The 22,565-nt window shown below is 41.0% G+C and overlaps 1 protein-coding gene across 1 annotated transcript in view; it reads right to left on the bottom strand.

Annotated features, from left to right (window-relative positions):
* Nucleotides 1-22,565, bottom strand: part of LOC135092788 (balbiani ring protein 3-like) — a 109,530-nt gene that overhangs the window by 46,130 nt on the left and 40,835 nt on the right. Inside the window, exons 11-15 of the mRNA XM_063991469.1 lie at nucleotides 9,152-9,274; nucleotides 8,021-8,143; nucleotides 6,214-6,333; nucleotides 4,810-4,932; nucleotides 3,981-4,100 (exon numbers count right to left, since the gene is read on the bottom strand). Coding sequence (XP_063847539.1) covers nucleotides 3,981-4,100; nucleotides 4,810-4,932; nucleotides 6,214-6,333; nucleotides 8,021-8,143; nucleotides 9,152-9,274 — 609 coding nt within the window. The remainder of the gene's footprint in view (nucleotides 1-3,980; nucleotides 4,101-4,809; nucleotides 4,933-6,213; nucleotides 6,334-8,020; nucleotides 8,144-9,151; nucleotides 9,275-22,565) is intronic.

Here is a 22,565-nt window from a genome sequence, read left to right as displayed (position 1 = left end):
CTAGATTAATTAGCGGTTACTTGCGTATACTTCCCCGCTACCCCTGGGGCTGCTGGTTGTTTGAGCCTCAACATAAAGCCTCCCATAGCTGGGTTCCGTGGTGGGTGGGTGGGTGGGTGGGTGGGGTGGCGGGAAGTGAAGGTTTATCAGTATATGGTACAGCCCTATTCTTTATCCCGGCCTGCCTCTCTCCCTGACGTCCGCGCAACACTGGCTTCTCCTTCTTTCTCCTCTCTCTCTCTTTGCTGGGCCGGAGCCGTTCCAGACTTCGGGCGATGCCAGGAATGGTCCTGCTCCCTCATCTTGGAACACTCGTGACAAAGTGCCAACGACCGAAAGGTCCTTGGAGTATTCTTTACAAAGTGGCGGATCTTCACACCACCCAAGTTGAAGGCCTTCCTGGAATATTTGAGCCTGACACACCTGAAATATATCTAGTTGTGAAGTCGTTGGACTGAAAATAAAGATCCTGATATTTTCAAGGTTCACCGCTCCCTAGTTGAGGCCTGCGGTAGGTAAGGAATCTAAGGTTATTCCACAAGGAGATGGGAGCTTGTTGCTGGAGGTCTCTTCCTCCTGAGGAGAGTTCCCGCCTTCGTGCTATGACATCCGTTCCAAGGGCTGGCGTGCCATACACTATCATGAATCAATCGCGGGGAGTTGTTTTCTCTCACGAATTGCTGAAATGCACGTAAGAAGGACTAGCCAAGGAACTTGAGTCTTATGACGGTATCGGTACATCGAGTCACTAAAATACGCTTGGCTCAACCTCATTATAAAACCAAATGTTCCCAATCCCAGGCGGTGCTTTCATTATAAAGACTACGAAGACGTGACATGAACCTGTCGTCGCCTACAAAATGACCTGCCTACAGTAGTATATGTTTTGTATGGGAAAGATAAATATGGGGAGAACTGTTCTGGCCTTGAGCGGTGCTATCACTGTGGCGAATCCCCACTCTGCATCAGCTAAAGAATGTAACCAATATAAATTTGACAAAAAAATAAAAGAAAGAAAAAAAGAAAAGGTCTCCGTCGAGGCGAAGTCTTACAGGTTCTCAAGTTCAGGGAAAAGTTTTTCCTATATTTTGCAGATACGTGCTTGACGCTGAACGGCTGTCATCTAGTCTGTAACTGCCCCCACTAGTTCTCATGTGACTGTACTACCTTCTGCTTCTCCTATGGAACAGGTTAGCTCCGTACCTGCCTCTACTGACCTTCGCCAGCAGAAGCGTTCCCGTAGCGAAGAGTCTTTTGAAGACACTCCTCCTACTAAGGCAGTCTTCGGGGCCCATCCCCCGGGTGGCAACTGCTGCTGCCGGCCACTGAGTGCCAGCTACGGCTGTCACCCCAGGGAGCCAGCTATGGCTCCCTCTTGTGCTTCACAGGCACCGGCTGCTCGTCAGGCGGTCAGTACCGCTACTGAGGCTCACAGCACCGCACTCACGCCCCGATGGCCTCCACCTCCAACGTGGAGTGGCGTGAGGTTGGTATGAGGCAAAGGGATGAAGTTGACTGCAGGTGATCCGGGGAGGGGAGCTGCTGATTTCCATCAGACCATTACAATCGAACCACCTGATCGTAACTCAGGAGATCACGGCTCGTCCTCGCCTAGTCAAGGCAAAAAGGGTTCACTAGGTGTAGGGAGGTCGCTCTCTGGGCCTGTCCTGAAGCCCATCCCGAAGAAAACTACCTTCATGTTCCTCCAGTGGAACTTAGGTAGTTTACATACATCCCTCGAAGAATTGTATAGCCTTGTCTCCCGCGTCTCCAGGGGACAATGGTTGGTGATTCCACCTCTGCCGGTCCTCCTGCTTATCAGACACTTTATTTTGAAATACGAGTATTTGGTGACCATTTTGTAAACGTGTCTAAGAAAGAACCCTGCATCTCCTATGGCAGATCATCGTCCTCGTTTGAAACACAATAGCGTTAACTTCTGCTTCTCATGGATGGTGAATCTTATTATGCCACTTTTCAATTTCTAAGGTTTAGATGGCTTTGTCACAGTGCCATGATTCATCTCCAGGATATGATGACATTCCCTATGCGTTTTTACATCATATGTCACAAGAGGTTTTCTCCTTTTTACTCAAGCTGTGTAATATGAATTGGTGTACGGGTGACTTCTATTTGCAAGGTGCTGGAGAAGATGGTGAGCGTTCCTAACCCACAACCTTCCTTCCACAACCACAAATCCGCAAACCTCGTGACATTTACTTTTTCCGAAACCATAAATCCGCAAACCGCAAACCATTCCTTAATATGTTTTTCTTTTTATGACGAAAACATTGAAACAGTTTAAATAAGGTAAAAGGATAGGTCAGTAAATTATTATATAGATAAATAAATAAATGTGTTGATTACGTTTATTTTAATATTATCATTATCATTATCATTTTTAATGTTATTTTAATGTTATTTTAATCTTATGTTACCTAGGTTGTGCGCTGCATGGGCTACCCTCCTGCACGGTGGGAAAAGGCATTAAATAAGTTAAATTGTTAATTCAGGAAACTCACTGAGTCAAAGTAATATTCAAATTGATAATATAAATGCGAAAACTTAACTTATTTAAGGCACCGGAAACGTTCATTATAGCGATGGAGTCGACACGACAAACTAACTGGAGGTGTGAAGGAGGACTGAAGGAGGCGCGCGCTGGGCAGTAGCAACACTGTACAGTTGTCAACAAAAAATTTCGCAAGTTGCTAACATAAGGAAAAAAAGGCACTAAATCATAGGTGAACATTTTGAAATATGGCGCTAAATGGGACAAAAACGGGGCTAGTTATGGAATAAGAAACGTAAATGTTTGGCGCGAGATTATTATGAAAATCGCTAGATTTTGCGTCTAAAGCGCTAAGTTGGCAACATTAGACCTGAGCTAAAAGCTTCTAGTTGCTAACTTGACAGTTCAGATATGGCAAGTTTTGGCAACTCAAAACAAGTTTGCGTTTGCTTTACCACGTGGTTTGCGGGGATTTTGCCGCAAACGCAAATCCACAAACAAGAATCACCTTCCGCATTTACGGAGTTTGAGGTTTGCGGAAGTGTCCAGCTCTGATATATATATATATATATATATATATATATATATATATATATATATATATATATATATATATATATATATATATATATATATATATATATATATATATATATATATATATATATATATATATATATATATATTGAAAGTGCTATCCAGTCGCGTTTTTTTTTTTACTGATATGGTCGTTTTTTTTTTTTATAGCATGCAGAACTCTATAAAAAAAAAAAGTTTGCATAAACACAAAACCTTCCTAAGCTACATAAATATCTAAGAGACTGTAATACAGAAATAAGTGTATCAAAGATTGTAAATTATTAAGGAAAAAGAAGATGCATAAGATTCAAAGAGTTAAACAATAAAACACTGTAATGGAAATAGGAAAATCATAACAGCAGCAGCTTTGAATGTTTAGCAGAGTCATTTTATGATGATGTATTAAAACTAACATGTGTATGTTATTAGTTTCTACGGAGGCAGCAGTCGATCAGGCTCCAGCTCTATTTAATCTATTTAATTTTCATTTGCTAGGGAGTCAGTTCTGTATACTATTGCAAGAGAAACATTATGATTTGGTATGGAGGCCCAATCTCTGTTTATTATATTACTGGAAACAAAAGTACATTAATTACTAGGGATTTACCAGTCAATCTGTCCTCAGCTCCATTGAATATACTACTGAAAGCAAAAGGTTATTATTTACCTGGGATGTAGCAGTCACTTAGGTCCCAGCACTGTTCAGTCTATTATTTGAATTGAAACACTGGTTATTATTTGCAAGGGAGGCAACATTCAATCAGTCCCCAGCTTTGTTGAATATACTACTGGAACTGAAAGGTTATTACTTGTTAGGAAGACAACAGTCAACTACGTCCCAGTTGTATTTAATCTACCAAATAAAATAAGCATGCACTATTATACTCACGCGGAGGTATGCAACAGACGCATCCATCGTCCCCGCAGCGGTCGGTCACTTGGGCTCCCTCACAGCAGGTCTTGGTACAGTAACCCCCCACCCCAGAGCAAGAGATGTCGGTAGGACACTCTGTGGATCATTATTGTTGTTGCTGTTGTTATTGTTGTTGTTGTTGTTGTTACTAGTATTACTACCAATACTACAACTACTAGTACTACCACTGCTACTACTACCACTGCTGCTACTACTACTACCACTACTACTACTACTACTACTACTACTACTACTACTACTACTACTACTACTACTGCTACTACTACTACTACTATTACTACTACTACTGCTACTACTACTAATGCTGGGTCATTGGGGTCATGAAAGGGGTATGAAAGGAACAACACCAGACGCACTGTTCTGGGTGAGTGGGTCAGTACCACTCACTTTAAATTCACTGTTTGAAATACCATCCACTATTTTTTTTTTTTGCACTTTTTTTTTTTGTCTCATTTCTTTTTCTATACTCACATTTTTTTGTGATTTTTTTTTTTACTATACCATACTTTTGTTTTTAGTATCATTATTTTAACCTGCAATCATTATATTTTTTAAAGTTTTGCATCAGCGCCATATAACCGCGATGTTGCTGTGCCATAAACTAAATCAATCAAATCTACTACTTCTACTACTACTACTACTACTACTGCTACTACTACTACTACTAGTATTACTATTATGTACAACCATGACCATCATTATCGTTATTGTCCTCTCTTCTCTCTCTCTCTCTCTCTCTCTCACACACACACACACACACACACACACACACACAGACACTCACGGACAGGGAGGCAACACTGGCAGTTCTTCCCGTCACAGTGGTCAGGGAGCGTCTTTCCTTCCGGACACGTTTCGGAGCAGTGGCCGCCCTTGCTGGTGCACTTTGCCGTGTGTTTGCAGGCGGCTGGTAGAGGCGTGGCAGCAAAGTATTAGGGGTGGGGAATGTAATGGGGAGACTAAAGGTAAATATATAGAAATCAATGGTAAAATCGGTAATGATGCATGGTGTAGAAACATGGGGTCTATAGAAAACAGAAGAAGGGAAGCTGGAAAGAATTGAGGTGAAAATGTTGAGGTGAATAATGGGTGTATCACTTAGAAAACATCTAAGAAATGAAGAATGAGAAGGAGAGGAGTGGATTACATCTCGGAAGTGATAAGACAATAAAATATTTGATCACGTAGTAAGAAGAGAAGACCAAAATTCTATTAAAATCGCCTGGAGAAAACCAGTTGAGGGATGAAGATCGAAGGAAAGACAGGGTGAGACGGAGGGATGAAATTGCGGTAGAACTGCAAAAGAAGGAAGACACAGAGAAAAATGCAAGGGACAGAAACAACTGAAGGAGAGTCGTACATGGCGCCAACCTCTCACAACAGACAAACGGTGAAAGAAGATATAAAGGGGATAATTATGACATCCTATACCTGGATTTTGGTAAGGCATTCGACAAGGTACAATGACGGCTTTTTGTAGCTTTCCTCCTCTTCTTATGTTAAAAAAAAAAAAAAAAAAATTATGGTTGGTTGCATCGCTATTGTTGTTGGTGCCGGTGTTAGTAGTGAGTGATAGTGGCGATGGTGGCAGTTGTGTTGCTGTTTTTATATAAAATAGTTATTATCACTACTACTACTACTACTACTACTACTACTACTACTACTACTACTACTACTACTGCTGCTGCTGCTGCTGCTGCTTCTACAACAACAACAACAACAACAACGACAACAACAACAACAACAACAACAACTACTACTACTACTACTACTACTACTACTACTACTACTACTATTTTATTATAATTTTTATTATTATTTTTATTATTATTATTATTATTATTATTATTATTATTATTTATTATTATTAAAATCATCACCATCATTATTATTACTGCCATTATTACCAACACCAATCAGTCATATTTTTTACTTCACCTAAGGTATTTGTTTTAAGCCTTACTACACCTAAGGTGTTTGTTTTAAGAATTACTGTACCTGAGGTATTTGTTTTAAGCCTTACTACATCTAAGGTATTTTTAAGTCTTACTACACCTAAGGTATGTGTTTTAAGCCTTAATGTGCCTAAAGTATTTTGTTTTAAGCTTTACTACATCTAAGATTTATCTTAAGCCTCACTACATCTTTATGACTTATCCATTACTTGACATCACATCGTCACACTCACAAGGAGGCACGCAGCACTGACAGTCCTTCCCTCTGCAGAGATCCTTGATCACGTTGCCTTCAGAACAGTCAGTAGTGCAAAGGCCTCCCACTTTCTGGCAATCGGGTTCCAGTTTGCACACTGCGGGACAGAACCATAGAGTCATTAAACCATCTCTGCTATTATTATTGCTCATGCGTTAAGTGTCTTTCTACTACGTGCCACCGTAAAGCCACAAGACTTTATGTCACCAGTAGCAACTTGAAAGATAGATTGTGGCTTTTTGTGATAATACGAGTAGGTAGGTGAGACTGAGATAAAAGGAGGAAGATTAGAATGAAGAAAGATATTGGAATAAAGAGGAAAGAGGTTAGAGTTGAGAGGAAGCAAGACGGAATTAATGTGAAAGCGACTAGAATGAAGAGGAGAGGGGTAAGAAGGTTAGAGTTAAGAGTGAGGTGATTGGAATAAAGGGAAAAGTGGATTGATTTGAGAGGAAGCAGGATGGAATTATGACCTGGGATTAAGAGGTAAGGGAAAAATTATAATTAAGGATAAGATTGGAATAAAGTGGAAACCAGTTAGAGTAAGGAGGAAGCGAGATTAAATTATGAGGAAGGAGTTTGTAATAAAGAAGAGAGAGGTCAGATTTAAAAGGAGGCAGAAATGAATTGTGGCTCCTGTGGTAACTGAACTGGGATTGAAATGTACAGTACGTAAGAAGAAGAGGGTTTGCAGTAAGAGACAGAGGAGATTGGAATAAAGATTAAAGAGTTAGGACACACACACACACACACACACAGATATATATATCTATATATATATATATATATATATATATATATATATATATATATATATATATATATATATATATATATATATATATATATATATATATATATATATATATATATATATATATATATATATATATATATATATATATATATATATATATATATATAATTCCTCCTTATCCCAATCCTTTCCATTTTAATTATATATATATATATATATATATATATATATATATATATATATATATATATATATATATATATATATATATATATATATATATATATATATATATATATATATAATTAAAATGGAAAGGATTGGGATAAGGAGGAATTAAAAAGTGATTGGAATAAAGAGGAAAGAGGTTAGATTTGAAAGGATGGGGGATGGAAATGTGGATGTTGTGGTAACAGTTGGGATTAAGAGGTAGGAGGAAGGTTAGAATAAAGAGAGGAGGTAGGACTGAAGAGGAAAGAGGCTAGCTAGAAATTGAGAGGCAGGTTAAAATGAGGTTGGAATAAAGAATTAGGAAGTTAAGAATTTTTTTCGTATTTTCTATTTATTTATTTGTTTATTTATGTAAAAAAAAAAAAAAAAAAAGGCCCACTGACGTGCCGGTCCTTAAAGGAAAGGGGCAAAAGGAATATCCAAAACTGGAGATGTGTTGTGAAACCTCCCTTATGAAACTTGAAGTTACAGAAAAATAAAAAAAAAGAGGCAGGGAGCTCCGTTCTCCAATAAAAGAGACGAAACATTGAGAATACTAGTTAAATCTTGCATTAATTAGAGAGGTGACCAGAATAAGAGTGAGAGAAAGCAGAGTGCCATGCAGCGAGGCTGCATGGGGGAAAGGATGCAATATTTTTAAAAAGGGTTCGTGAAATTGTAATCTATCCACCCACAAACAGCTGCAGTTTTATAAGTATAAAATCTCTACTTATACTTTACTATACTATAGTTATTCCATTTCTTTGTTTTCTGAAGCAACTTCTTTTCATTTGATACTTCGCGCAGGAACACTCACAGGGAAAGTAGCAGCATTTGCAATCCTTGGTGTGACACAGTCCTGGCAGAGCCTTTCCTCCTTCGCAAATCGGAGCGCAGTAACCTCCATTCCTGGTACAATCGGGGTGGGCCGCACATGGAGCTGCAAAACCAAGGAAGTCTTGTTATCTGGTATACGTCTCAGTTAAGATATGTTTGCTTAGTGCAGTTTTGCGCAAGTTTGGAAAGATGTCTGTGCGGTGCTTATATATATATATATATATATATATATATATATATATATATATATATATATATATATATATATATATATATATATATATATATATATATATATATATATATATTATCATTTTTATTATTGAAATGCTGAACTTAACTGCATATGTCCATGTTTTTTTCTTATTATACCTAACCTAATATATATGCTTAAGAGCCTAAGGTGTAATGTGGTGGTGCAAAGACTGTCCCTCTCCAGTAGGGCCCGATGTGAACTAAATATGTAAGAAAGTGTGATGGCTTGTCTGGGCCTTACAAAGTACACCTTACAGAATGAAAGATAATTCACAGTAACATTCCTGATTTTCATGTTTCATATTCGCTTATCTGCAAGACTGGTCAAGGTTCCTAGCGAGTCTTCAATGTTGTGTGACTTTCGATCAACAATACAAACTCTTCAACAGTGTTATCCTCTGTATCAAGGCTCCTGGGATATAGTAGGGTGATGTACGAGGCCGTTCCTTTCCATCGGGGGCTGACAGGGATAAGTCTGTTTGTGTGTGTGTGTGTGTGTATGTGGTACTTTGGGCCACCACGTGCGTGGAATTGCTGGTCTGGTGTATAGATAGATACAGAGTTCAGAGAAAAATATATATCTTTTCTGAAACCTGGATAGATGTGGATAAAGAACGACTGCACGGATGGTAGATTACTTGTATGATAGAAACGTAATACACTGTTTATTTTCTGTATCGAATGTGATTTACATATGAACACCTCTCCTATATTTTAATGTGCATTTTCATTGTTAGCACTGCCTAATAAAAAAAACGTTTACTATTATTATTATTATTATTATTATTATTATTATTATTATTATTATTATTGTGAGCAATTACGTTATAAAGGAAAGAACATGAGAAATACTCACAGGCAGGCAGGCAACATTTACAGCCCTCCTTGTTGTCACACAGGTCCGGTACAATCTTGCCTTTGGGACAGTCCTTGACACACTTGCCACCCCTCTCGGAACAATCCTTTACTTCCTTACACTCTGCACACAAAATAACCATTAAAGTATTTCAAGCAATGAAAGAAAAAGGTAGTAAGTTGCCTGAGTGATCAAGGATTTTTCATTTTTTTCATTTTCTTTGTTTTTTACACTTTACTACTTAAATGGATTTTTTGTTCTCATATTCCGCCATAATGGAGTATATTCTGAAAGACTTTTGCAACTCATCTTCACAACATTTAAAAAGCTCAAGTTGAAATGACAAAAGTTTTGGCACCAAGTCGTGGTAGGGGGGCTTGCGCGTCCCAATGAGCTGGCGAGCGAGGCTAGGGGGGGGGCTTCGGCTCCTGTTCCATACTTCTTATGGGGAGAGGGCTACCCTTCCTAGCAAGATTGCCAGTGAGAGACAAGACTAAATGGCTCTCGGAGTTAGGCTGTCCGTAAGGATCAACGGTGCTGCTCACTAGAAGGGCCACCTTTTGAGGTCGTCCTGAGTTGGATGATTGGGTGTCTGGGCTGGGATACGTTGTTGGGGGAGGTCTTAGCTCCTTCATGGACAAATTTTCGAATCATGAGGGTCCACTTTTTAAAACGAGTGGCCTCCATGAAGACGAGGTACCCCGTTGACGGAGGCCAGCACTCGCTCCCTTCTTTGTCCCAGTAGGCGGTCTCCCCCCTCCTTTTTTTTTTTTTTTTTATGTAAGAGGGACACCGGCCAAGGGCAACAAAAATCCAATAAAAATAAAAAAAAAAAGGCCCACTGAGATGACGGTTCCCGAACAGGATCCGAAGCTCTAGTTAAAAATTAAAGGATAAATATAAATGTCTTGAAACCTCCCTCTTGAAGGAATTCAAGTCATAGGAAGGTGGAAATATAGAAGCAGGCAGGGAGTTGCCGAGTTTATCAGAGAAAGGGATGAATGATTGAGATTACTGGGTCACTCTTGCATTAGAGAGATGGACAGAACGGGAGTGAGAGAAAGAAGAAAGTCTTGTGCAGTGAGGCCGCAGGAGGAGGGGAGGCATGCAGTTAGCGAGATCAGAGGAACGGTTAGCATGAAAATAGCTGTAGAAGATAGCAAGAGATGCAACATTGCGGCGATGAGAAAAAGCCAGAAGATAGTCAGTTAGAGGAGAGGAGTTGATGAGACGGAAAGCTTTTGATTCCATCCTGTCAAAAAGAGCGGTATGAGTGGAACCTCCCCCCCCAAAAAAAAAAAAAAAAATGTGAGGCTTACTCCATACAAGGACGGATAGAGTCTTTGTACAGAGTTAGCAGCTGGAAGGGTGAGAAAAGCTGGCTGAGACGTCTCTGAACCCCTAACTTCATAGAATCTGTTTCAGGTAGAGATGAGATGTGAAGACCCTGGAGCTAATTTAATCTTATAGTATCCATGTGGTCTTTGAGGGGCGGTCGACCAGGCCCTCGAGACGTCATCCTCTGGTCGTACATAACATAAGAACATAAGATATAAGGGAAGCTGCAAGAAGCGACCAGGCTTACACGTGGCAGTCCCTATATGAAATATACCTACCTATTTCCATCTATTATCCCCATCCATAAACTTGTCTAATCTTCTCTTAAAGCTCTCTAGTGTCCTAGCACTAACAACATGATTACTGAGTCCGTTCCGCTCATCTACCACTCTATTTGAGAACCAATTTTTTCCTATCTCCTTCCTAAACCTAAATTTTTCAAGCTTGAACCCGTTATTTCTTGTTCTACCCTGGTTGCTGATCCTAAGAATTTTGCTTACGTCCCCCTTGTTATAACCCTTTTACCACTTAAAGTCTTCTATCAGGTCCCCTCTTAACCCATTAAGAGGTCAACATACCTTTACATCACATATACTCATCCTGGTCACCAAAAATCACTTTTTTGTTTATTGTTCCATATGTATGAAAATGATCACAAAACTAAAAAAAATAAGTTAAAGTTCAAAATCGGCATTTTTAAATGTCCCGCTGGGGCTTTAAACTTGGCTCGCTGGGCGGTGCTGCCAAACGTACGATTTCTGTTTTTCTTGATTTTTTGTTGTTTACCGACCTTTTAAGAGCTATAAATGATAATCTACGATAAGTGAGTGTATTATGGGTCCTTATTATCTAAGACAGTTGCATGTTTTCATATATAGTTAATTTCCATTTTTTTAAATGAAGCAGTTTTATTACAAAATAATTATATTTTTTTGTCTAACACTACAAGTACCCTTTGGCTTCCTTCACATTATTTACACTATAAATGATAATCTATGATATGTATGTGTATTATGGGAGCTTATTTTCTAAGACCAGTGCATGTTTACATATATAAATAATTCCGTTTGTTTTCAAAATAAAAGTCGTATCACAAAATAATGTCTAACACAAGTATCCTTTAGCTTCTACATTCTTTACACAAGCATTATCCAATATGCTTAGTAGTGTAGCAGGGTATGATAGTCTTCAAAGCAAGGCTCAATGCATAGAGCTACATCACACTCATGACAGTAATACCGAGTGTCACTCCGTTTTTTTTGCCGTCGAGTTGTGTGACTGCAGACATGACAGGCTTTCTGGACTTTTTTCTTTTTCATGTTTTCTCGTGGCTGCAAGGTGCGTGGAAAGTGGCGTCCAGTGAGGCGCACAGGATTGTCAGCAGCATGACGACCTGGCATAGGGTGTTCCACGGCATTGTCTTCCAGCAACTGACGTACCACTTGGATGACATACTCCTGTAGAGTGGGATTCTTGTTTGTGGTGTGCTTCCACAAAATATGAGCATTCAGCATGGTTACATCAATGAGGTGGAAAAATAGCTTCTTATACCACTTGAGTGTTTTACGAGCACATTCTATGGAAGAAATCATTGCGTCAGCTTTGTCTACTAGACGCATGTTGATGTTGTAGTCTAGCACACACTCAGGCTTCATGACACGTTGTTTGGTGGAGCGATCAGTGTTGTGGCTGAGAACCATCTGAGGATTGTGGATGTTGGTGAGAAGTCTTACCTCTCGTTTATCTTTCCACATAACTGCAAGTGTATCATTGGCTTTTTTGTAGGCACAGTCTCCCTTGTTTGGTAGAGGAGGGAAATATGGCATGTGTTTTCTGCGCTTCGTCACTGTTCCACACCCACCAGTCTGTCTAGAGGAAAGAATTTCAAATAATGATGGACTTGTGTACCAGTTGTCAACAAAGAGTACATGATTTTTATCAAGATAAGGCTCCATAAGTGTCATCACAACAGCCCCTGACAGTCCCAGACTCTTATCATCAGTGACTTCTGTCCCAGCCCCTGTGTAAAGTACAATGTCCTGCACAAAACCAGTCTTGCAGTCACAAAGTACAAATAATTTGAGGCCAAACCTGTGGCGCTTTGATGGTATATATTGGCGAAAACCAATATTTCCACGCCACAACATCAAGCTCTCATCAATGTTGAGGTTTTTGTAGGGTTAAAAAGCCTCCTTGAATTTACTTTTGAGATGATCAAAGACACTGCGAATCTTTCTCATCTTTTCAGTTATGTTGTTTGCATATGCCTCCAAGTTATCAGAGAAGTGAAGTGCTCGCAGAATATTGGTGAATCTGTTCACAGACATGACTTTGCTGAAAACTGGTTTCTGGATAACAGGATCTGTATTCCAATAATCTCTGTAATTATTTTTCTTGACAATACCCATAAGCATCACCAGGGCCAAGAAAACCTTCATCTCAGGTACTGTTATATCATACCACTGATTTCACGTGAGTGAGGACCCAAAACTTTCCCTCCTCTCATGAAATATACATAGCGGTTTGTCTCAGTCACAATTATTTCCAAGATGTTGTCATCCCAGAAGAAATTATAGAATTCACACTCTAGGCTATCTGCTGTGAACATTTGTACTTGTATTCCTGAGTTTGACTCATCAAAATTGAAAATTTGTGGCTCAAAATCTGCCCCATCTATCCAGTCCCATCTGACAGCAGGCCTAGTTGTGTCAGGTGTAGCAGCTACCCTTCCCCTACCCCTGCCAAGTGGTGTTTTGTGGCGTTTGCACAAGAAAGAAGGGCGAGATGGGCTTGCCCGTGTGCGCCGCGCCTCATCATTGCCTCGCAAGCGTGTGGATGTACTGTAATGTCAAGGTCATCAGACTCATCATCACCTATTTGGACAACAGATGATTGTTGCCTTCCACAAGATGATCTAGCCTCCCTTCTCTTCTTCCTTGTACTGGGTGCATAAAGCCAGTCATTTGTGCTAGAATGGGAAAATGAAGTGGAGGCATGGGAAGGTTCAGGATCTTGGGAGGGAGGAGTGTATGGAGGTGGCGGTGATACACCAAAGTATTCCGCCTCAAGTTCCTCGTCTTCTTCCTCTATTTGATGATCAAATACATAATCAGGGTCATCATCATTATCATCAATGCTGATGTCACTGTCCTGATCGCCGATATCTTCCTCAAGACATAACAGCTCATCAATCTCAGCGAAAGTTAGAGAGCGGTGACGCGTTCCTGCCATTGTGACTCATAGCCAAGTGATGGATGGGGACGCTCCGACGCGGGGAAGCAGCAGCGCGTGCGCAGTGAGAGGGGGTTGGGGGGGAGGGCTCACGCACTTGTTCAAATGGCAGGAAGCCGTGCTAAAATATGCTAGACACATACAGAAAAATAATTCATGTAAGCAGAAGGTATTTGGAAGTAGTAGAAGGCGGGAAAGTGACGAACGTACTTGTACGTGATTGACCACAGGAAGTAACCTCCAATTTCACGTACTTGTACGTGATTGACCACATACGGGTTAACCTACGTCTCTTTAAAGAATGTAAATTTAACAGCTTCAATCTCGCCTCGTAAGGAATACTCCTCATCCCCTGTATCCTTTTAGTCATTCTCCTCTGTACTGATTCTAATAGATATTGGATATATTATTATTTGTACGTGGTGTACGATATGTTTTCCCGGCGGCAAGCCAAGCACTGCTTGTCGCCAAGAGTATATCCTCAGTTCCGGGCCGAGCCCAATAAAGGAGAGACGTGTGTCCCTGTGTCTCGCTCCCCTGCCTAGCTATCTTACAATAGACCTATATCTTTCCTGTAATGTGGGGACCAGAAATGCACAGCGTAGTTCTAGATGAGGTCTGACCAGCGCTAAGTATAACTTTAATATTACTTCCGGCCTTCTACTTTTAACACTCCTAAAAATTAAGCCTACTTAGTAGTACCCTATTTGCCCTGTTTCTGGCTTCTATGCATTGTTTCCCTAGACGGAGTTCAGAGCTAACTATAACTCCTAAATCTCTCTCGTACCCCGTACCTACCAGAGTTTGGTTGTTTAATGTGTACCTATTGTATGGGTTTCCTCTACCTACACTAGGTATTTTGGATTTATTGATATTAAATTGCATTTGCCATCTATCCGTCCATTCATTCTATCTAAATCTGCCTGCAAGGCGATGGCATCCGATTCTGACCTAATTAATCTACCTATCTTTGTGTCATCCGCAAATTTACTAACATCACTACTAATTCCACTATCCAAGTCATTAAAAATAACAATGGCCCTAATACTGATCCCTGTGGCACCCCACTAATTACATGACCCCACTCGGATTTCGAGCCATTTATTACAACTCTCTGTTGCCTGTCGCTAAGCCATGACCCTATCCAGCCTAACACCTTCCAATCTATCAGTCCAAATATAAGATATCATAACTATCTCCATTATCTACTGCCTCGTACACCTTACTGTAAAAACTTAACAAGTTTGTCAGGCAAGACTTCCCCTTCGTGAAGCCATGCTGTGACTGATTTATGAAGTTATGTTTGTCTAAATGTTCCCTAATGTTCCTCGCTATTATTGACTCTAATGTTTTACCTACAACTGAAGTTAAGCTAACAGGTATATAGTTAGACGCTAAAGTTTTATCTCCTTTCTTAAAGATGGGTACTACATTAGCCTGCCTCCACATTACTGGTACCTCACCCGACTCCAGTGATTTTCTAACGGCTTACTAATAATCTCTTTGCATTCCTTAAGTACTCTGCGATATATTTCATCTGGTCCTGGTGTCTTGAACTTTTTAGCCTATCTATCTCCTGTTCCACTATCTCCCTAGTTATTGAAATATCTGTCAACTTCTCATTCTCATCTGCTCTAAACACCTGTTCACTATCTGGCATATCATGAAGACAGTTAAAAAATACTCATTCAGAAGTTTACTAATCTCCTCCTCAGAACTAACCAGCTCCCCATCTGCTGCCTTTAATGGACCTATAGTATCCTTATTCTTCGTCCTGTATACCTGATAAAATCCCTTGGGGTCCGTCTTCGCCTGGCTGGCTACTTTTAATTCACAGTCGTGATGGTGTTGTGGATGTCATACCGTGCATATCATTTGTGAATGTCATACTGTGCTATCCACTCGGTTTTCAAGCCTTTTGGAACTGCTCTCTGTATCCATCTGAAATACGACGGCGATTGTCTATCTAATCGGTGGTATGTGACATTTACTTCTGACATGGCTGCCAAAGATGCTCTTGAGACAATTAATTCTCTACATCTTGGAGACTGCTGAGGTCATTCGATCAAACAATGGAGGTGATAGCGAAAATGACTATCATCCTAATAATGTCTTTGATGATGCTGAGGAACATGGTTCTAAAGTTCGCCACCCACCTACACCTTACTGGTTTGAAACATACTATAGGAAAAATCGAGGAAACTTTATTCACACTGCCAAGTATCTAGAAACGGAGACTGGACTCCTCACTACAAATAATATCAAGAAATGTGGCAAAGGTGTGTTGATCAGAGCTAAAGATATAACACAGGCAATGATGCTCTTCCATCTACCTTGCCCTTCTGATGGTATGTTCGAATCCATCAAGCAACATCGAACATTTATTTACTGCAAAGAACGCATTTACAACCAGTACCTGTAAGAATTCTCAAAAGATGACATCCTTCAGTTATGTCCTGATAATGTTCATCGAGTGCCAAACTTAAAGGAAATAGTAACATAGATCATGCTCACTTTCTATGGTTCTTTTCTCTCTGATCACATTAAGATTGTTCCTCTTTCCCTCCCAGTAAAGGCATTCGTTGACAGTCCTCTACATTGCTATGTGCGTTATGAGTTCGGTCATGGGAGGAGAACTGTCCCAACCGTCCCCGGTGTGGTCACTTCTCAGCCTTTGACTCACACCCTACTCCTGAATGCAAATCAGAACCCTATTGCTTCTACCATAGGGAGGCTCATCCGCTACGTTCTAGACAATGCAAAAGATATCGTCTTGAGCAGGACATTCTTCACCTGGCTAATCCTCAATTCATTAGTCTTGGAAGTGCCAGGAGGGAACTTTGTTTTCGTCAAAAAGATGGTGGGGCAAAGACCTACGCCTCTTCCTTTCAATCTAGTTCGACCTCGTTTGAAACAGACAATAAGGTTATGCCACCTTCACGCCTTTCTCAGCCACCAACTATTTCCTTCCATTCTTGTGAGAGTGTCGCTCCATCAATTACCGTGTCCAACAAATTTATTATTTTGGAAAGTATCACCTCCTACATCTTCAACCAAGCCCTGCACTACATCATCGACAAAGCCCTTCACTGCATCTTCACAAGCTACGTCACAGACTCCTCGCACTGGAGTTCATATTGCAAATGTCTACCCCCCCAGTGGATGCTCAGTCACGAACGATCCCTAAACAGGTCTCCCAAGCTCCTTCCACAATTCCACTAGAAACGTCCCCCGGGGTTTATTGTGTCCCTGGACTCAATGGGCGTCCACGCTAGAAAGTTCCCTGAGCCTGACGTAACTAATCAAAATGATTCTTCCACATCCAAAATGGACATATAGTGTCTCTCCCCCCCCTCTTCCCAATAGTTCCTCCTCTAAGAGCGTCTTTGTCGAGGAATCCTCCTTCTCCAGTCTTTTCAGGAGTTTCAGAGCGGGTATCTATCCTCACACCAGTTACTCAATCTCAAGTTTCTGCTCCTACAAGTAACGTAGGACCAGATAAACCTCGCCACCCAAGTAAGGTGCCTAGTCAAGTTGGCAAAGGGAAGCTTCTCTCTGGGGCGTCTCTGAAAACCCCCTTAAAATAGTAATATTCAAGATTTTGCAGTGGAATTGTCGCGGTTTGCGTTCCTCCTGGGAGGAACTCTGGGTTTTGATCTCTATGTTTTCCCTGGTTTGCATTTGTTTACAAGAGACAATGCTCGAAGACTCCACTCACTTTAGTCTTCCTGGATATCGTGCTTTCTTTTCCACTCCAGTTCCTTTTCAGGGCCACCATGGTGGCACTGCCATCTTTGTTAGAAAAGATATTCCTTTTATACACCTACAAGTTCACTCGCCACTGCAGGTTGTTGCTGTTACGGTTTTTACAAATTGTTTTTATACATTGTGCAGTCTGTATCTGCCTTCCAGTGTTCCTATTGAAAGGAATGAGCTTGATAACCTTTTAAATACTCTTCCCTCTCCTCTTCTTTTATTGGGTGACTTTATTGATCGCCATGCTTTGTGGGCTGACAACCCTCGTGGTCTTTTACTCGCTTCTTTTATCAAGGATTCAGGATTAGAGATTTTAAACTCTGGAGACATGACCGACTTACACTGTCAAAACGGCACTTTTACAACAATAGATCTCTCTCTCTCTCTGTATCTCTCATTTTCTTGATTTTAACTGGAAAGTTTTACTGGATTTATATGGGAGCGATCACTTCCAAATTTTATTCGAGTCAACTGATTCTACCCCACAGTTATCTCCTCCCCATTGGGGCTTGGATAAAGCCCCCTGCTCTCTCAGTGGATGAGGTAGGAAACTGTGATGAGGCTGCAACATACTTCACTGATTGCACACCGCCGGGAAGAGTTATGTCTCTTCCATCACAGTGTGCATTCCACTCACCGAGGTCTTCAACAGAGTCCGCTAAATATCTGGGAAGTACTCTGCACCTCCCCCACCTGTTTTATCCTATGATTGGGGGACAGTGGCAGACCCAAAGACAGTTGCTAATCTGTTTGATGAGCACTTTGCAAGTGTTTCAAGAAAGGTTCCAATTACACCTATGGCACTTCACCGCCGGCATTTGGAATATGCATCAATTTCGCCTCCCTGGTGAAGAGTCTTATAATGTCCCTTTTCTCGGTCTGAGCTGCGCATGGCTTTGTCTCAGTGCCATAATTCGACCCCAGGTGCCGATGACATCCCATATTTCTTTTTGCGCTACATGTCCGATGAAGCTTTTACCTTTTTACTTGACCTCTATAACTATATTTGGAATACCGGTGATTTTCCATCTTCTTGGGGTGTGGCTGTAATTATTCCCATTCCAAGGCCTGGAAAAGATCATCAACTAACGACCAGTTGTCGCCCCATTTTTTAACTTCATGCATTTGTATGTTGCTGGAAATGATGGTGAATATCAGGCCATCTGTGAGGCATTTGCTAATAAGAAACACCATGTTACCGTCATTTTTTATTTAGGGAAAGCTTACGACACAGCTTGGCGTCATGACATTTTACTTTGTCTATTCGAGTTTGGTCTCCGTGGCTGACTTTTTATACAGCAGTTTTTATCTCGTCATTTTGGACAGGTACGGCGATCTGTCAGTTCACCCACTTGAAGATGGCGTGCCGCAAGGAAGTATACCTAGTATCACGCTTTTTGCTGTAGCTATAAACAGAAAGAGTTCGTGGTAGCTTGTATGTCGATGACTTGTCGATCTCATTTCCTGCGGCGCGGATGCCTTTGATTAAGAGGTAAATGCAGTTAACAATTAATGGGATTTTTCACTGGGCAGCAACTCGGGGATTTCGCTTCTCAGCTTCGAAGACTGTGGCCATACATTTTTGCCGCCTTCGTGGGGTTCACCCTGAGCCAGATCTACTTATACATGATCGAAGAATCTCTAGTGTGGAGGAAGTTCGTTTCCTGGGACTTATATTTGACAGACGCCTGACTCGGGTACCTCACTTTCGTTATATTAAGACAGCGTGTATGAAGGCTCTGTCACTTCTTAGGGTCTTGCCTCATACCTCTTAGAGGGCTGATAGACAAACCCTCCTTTTCTTGCACCGAACTCTTATTCTTTCAAAACTGGAGTATGGTTGTGAGGATTATTCTTCTGCTACTGAAGCTCATCTTCGTGTGTTGGACTCAGTGCACCATGCCGGTGTTCGCTTTTTAATTGGTGCATTCCGCTCATTCTCAATCCCTAGCTTACTAATGGATGCTGTTGTCCTTCCGCTGGACTTGCGTCGCCAGTCTATATTACTGAGGTGCTAGAGTTGTGTTTAATGTCTTCCAGACTCTGTTTCTTGTGTGGCTGTCTCCCGTGATTCACATTCGCGTTTATGTGTGTCTCACCCGAGTTTCTCTAAACCTTTTGGTGTTAGGGTTGCATCTGCTATGGCGGCATTAAATGTACCCTCCGTTTCTGTAAGTCCCTGTAAATATCATAGAGTTGGTTACTGGCAATTCCAAGATATTTCTGTCTGTGGTACTTCTATCTCTAATAAGAATTTATTACGGGATTATGAGTCCCGTGCAGTATTCTTGGAACACTATTCCACACATTCTGACTCCATCCTTGTATTTACGGACGGTTGAAAATCCGAAGATGGCGTCGGATTTGGTGTTATATTTCCTTCATTCTGTCGAGGCTGTATCCTCCCTGGTATTGCCTCCGATTTTATTGTGAAACTGTCTGCCATTATTTTAACTTTGAGGATTATTTTTACTCTTCCCACCTCATCTTTTACAATTAATAACGATTCTTGCAGTGTTCTTTCCACTACTCATCGTTTTTAACCATCCTTCCCCTCACCCACTTGTTTTGTGTGATTCTTGAATGGCTATACCTTTAACAACGCAGAAGCTATCATGTCGCATTTTGCTGAGTCCCTGCACATTTTCGAGTTCAGGGGAATGAGAAGGCCAATAGGCTGGCTAAAGAGACGGCAACTAGGGTTGCTCCTTCCAACCCCATTCCCTTTCATGTCTTATACTCGAGTATAAAGGAGGCAGTTCTTGCCATTTGATAGGGCGGGTGAAAAAATTTGGTTGCCACCACTAAGATGGGTGAGATAACTTCTATAACTTTCAGTCCATGGAAAGTTATGTCCATGTGCTCGAGCGCCGCTCAGAGACAGCACTGGCCCGTCTCCGGATGGGTCACACACGTCTTACTCATGGTTACCTCATGCCCAGGGAAACCCAACCATTTTGTGATGACTGCTCAGTTCCCCTTACAGTGCAAGACTTTTTAATAGTGTCCCAGTCTGGTGGAGCTGCGGGAGAGATATCTTTTCCGTTGCTGTGATGAGGGTGGGATTTTCTAGATGTTGCTGATACTTAGAGAGGCGGCTCTTTCCTCGGGACACGAGGTCCTTAGTTTTGTGGAGAAGGCTGGTCTTCTAAACAAACTATAGATTACCTTTTAACTGTTCTTATTTTATTAATTTTATCAGTAATATATTATTGGGCAAAACTTTATCTTTGCATTGGGATAACATGGCGGCAAGTGAGGAAGACACGTAAGGAACAATGCTGGATCTTGAGGCCTGGGTCAGTGGGATGAGTGTCTTTGGCATGTAACGAACAACACCAGAATTCTGGGTCAGTGGGGTCAATGTCTTGGGCATATAATGAACAACGCCAGATATCTGGCTCAGTGGGGTCATTGTCTTGAGTAAGGAACCAACAACGCTAGACACAGTGGTCTGGGTCAGTGAGGTCAGTACCCCTTCACTTTAAATCAAATTAAATAACTAAAACCTTACTATATCAGCCTTCTCATTTTTATTGCAGGTTCTCATTTCCTCTTTTATGCTTACTTTTATATTTGCCTTTTAACATTTTTACCAGCCTCGGAGTCAACATCTGGGGAAGGGACCACAAATGTCCCCAGGTCGGACTGCTCTTCTGGTATCAACCCTAAGTGCCTTGACACCCCCCCTTCAACTTTTTCTTCATTAATTTATGCGACATTCGTGGTCTTAGATCTAATTTTCAATATATAGAACATCACCTCTCCTCTAATAAACCTCATCTTATTTTCCTCACTGAAACACAGGTGCCTGAGGCAACTGACAGTAGCCTCTTTTCTGTTCCCTCCTATTTTTTCTATCCTCATTTTCAATTCAAAGCTGGATGTTGCGTTTATGTGCGCAACGACTTAACCTACTCTCATGCTCACGCTCTTGAATCTTCTGAGTTTTCCACCATTTGGCTACGACTACAGAGTCACTCTCAAACTAAATTTATCTGTGCTGTATACCTCTCATCTAACTCCTCTGATTATAAGAAATTCTTTGACTACTTAACTACAAAAAAAGTGGAGCACATTCTGACTCTCTTCCCTTTTTGCAGAGATCTCCATTCTTGGAGACTTTAATTGGACGATTCAGGATTTCTTCTTCCTCCCTCTCCTCCACCATCTGACTCCTTCATGATCCCTATTAAAATTCTTCGCAATGATGATTTCCATGCCCTCGCTAACCTAAACCCTCGGAAGGCTTATGGGCCTGATGGGGTCCCTCCTATTGTTCTCCGAAACTGCGCCTCTGTGCTTGTACCTTGCTTAGTCAAACTCTTTCAACTTTGTCTGTCAACATCTACCTTTCCTTCTTGCTGGAAGTTTGTCTACATTCAGCCTGTTCCTAAAAAGGCTGACCGTTCTAATCCCTCAAACTACCGTATTATTGCTTTAATTTCCTGCCTATCTAAAGTTTCTGAATCTATCATTAACAGGAAGATTCTTAAACATCTATATCACTTCACAACCTTCTATCTGATCGCCAGTATTGGTTCCGTCAAGGCCGCTCTACTGGTGATCTGGCTTTCCTTACTGAGTCTTGGTCATCCTCTTTTAGAGGTTTTGGTGAAACTTTTGCTGTTGCCTTGGGCATATGAAAAGCTTTTGATAGAGTCTGGCACAAAGCTTTGATTTCCGAACTACCCTCCTACCGCTTGTATTCTTCTCTCTGTAACTTCATTTCTAATTTCCTTTCTGACAGCTATCCCATCTTCTTCAGTGACACTCAATTGGCCCCCTCTTATACACTGAACATCCTCAGTCTGTCCTTATTCTATAATCTAAACTGGAAATTTCATATCTCTTCTCTAGCTAAAATAGGTTCTATGAAGTTTGGTGTTCTGAGACGTCTCCGCCAGTTTTTCTCAACCCCCCAACTGCTAACTCTGTACAAGGGCTTTATCCACCCATGTATAGAATATGCTTCACATATCTGAGGGGGTTCCACTCATACCGCTCTTTTTAGACAGGGTGGAATCGAAAGCTTTTCGTCTCATCAACTCCTCTTCTCTAACTGACTTTCTTAAGCCTCTTTCTCATC

The sequence above is a fragment of the Scylla paramamosain genome, chromosome 41, assembly GCF_035594125.1.
Source record: "Scylla paramamosain isolate STU-SP2022 chromosome 41, ASM3559412v1, whole genome shotgun sequence".
Taxonomy (NCBI): Eukaryota; Metazoa; Arthropoda; class Malacostraca; order Decapoda; family Portunidae; genus Scylla; species Scylla paramamosain.
The sequence above is the reverse complement of the archived record's forward strand: the minus strand, read 5'-3'. Positions and strand labels throughout refer to the sequence as shown.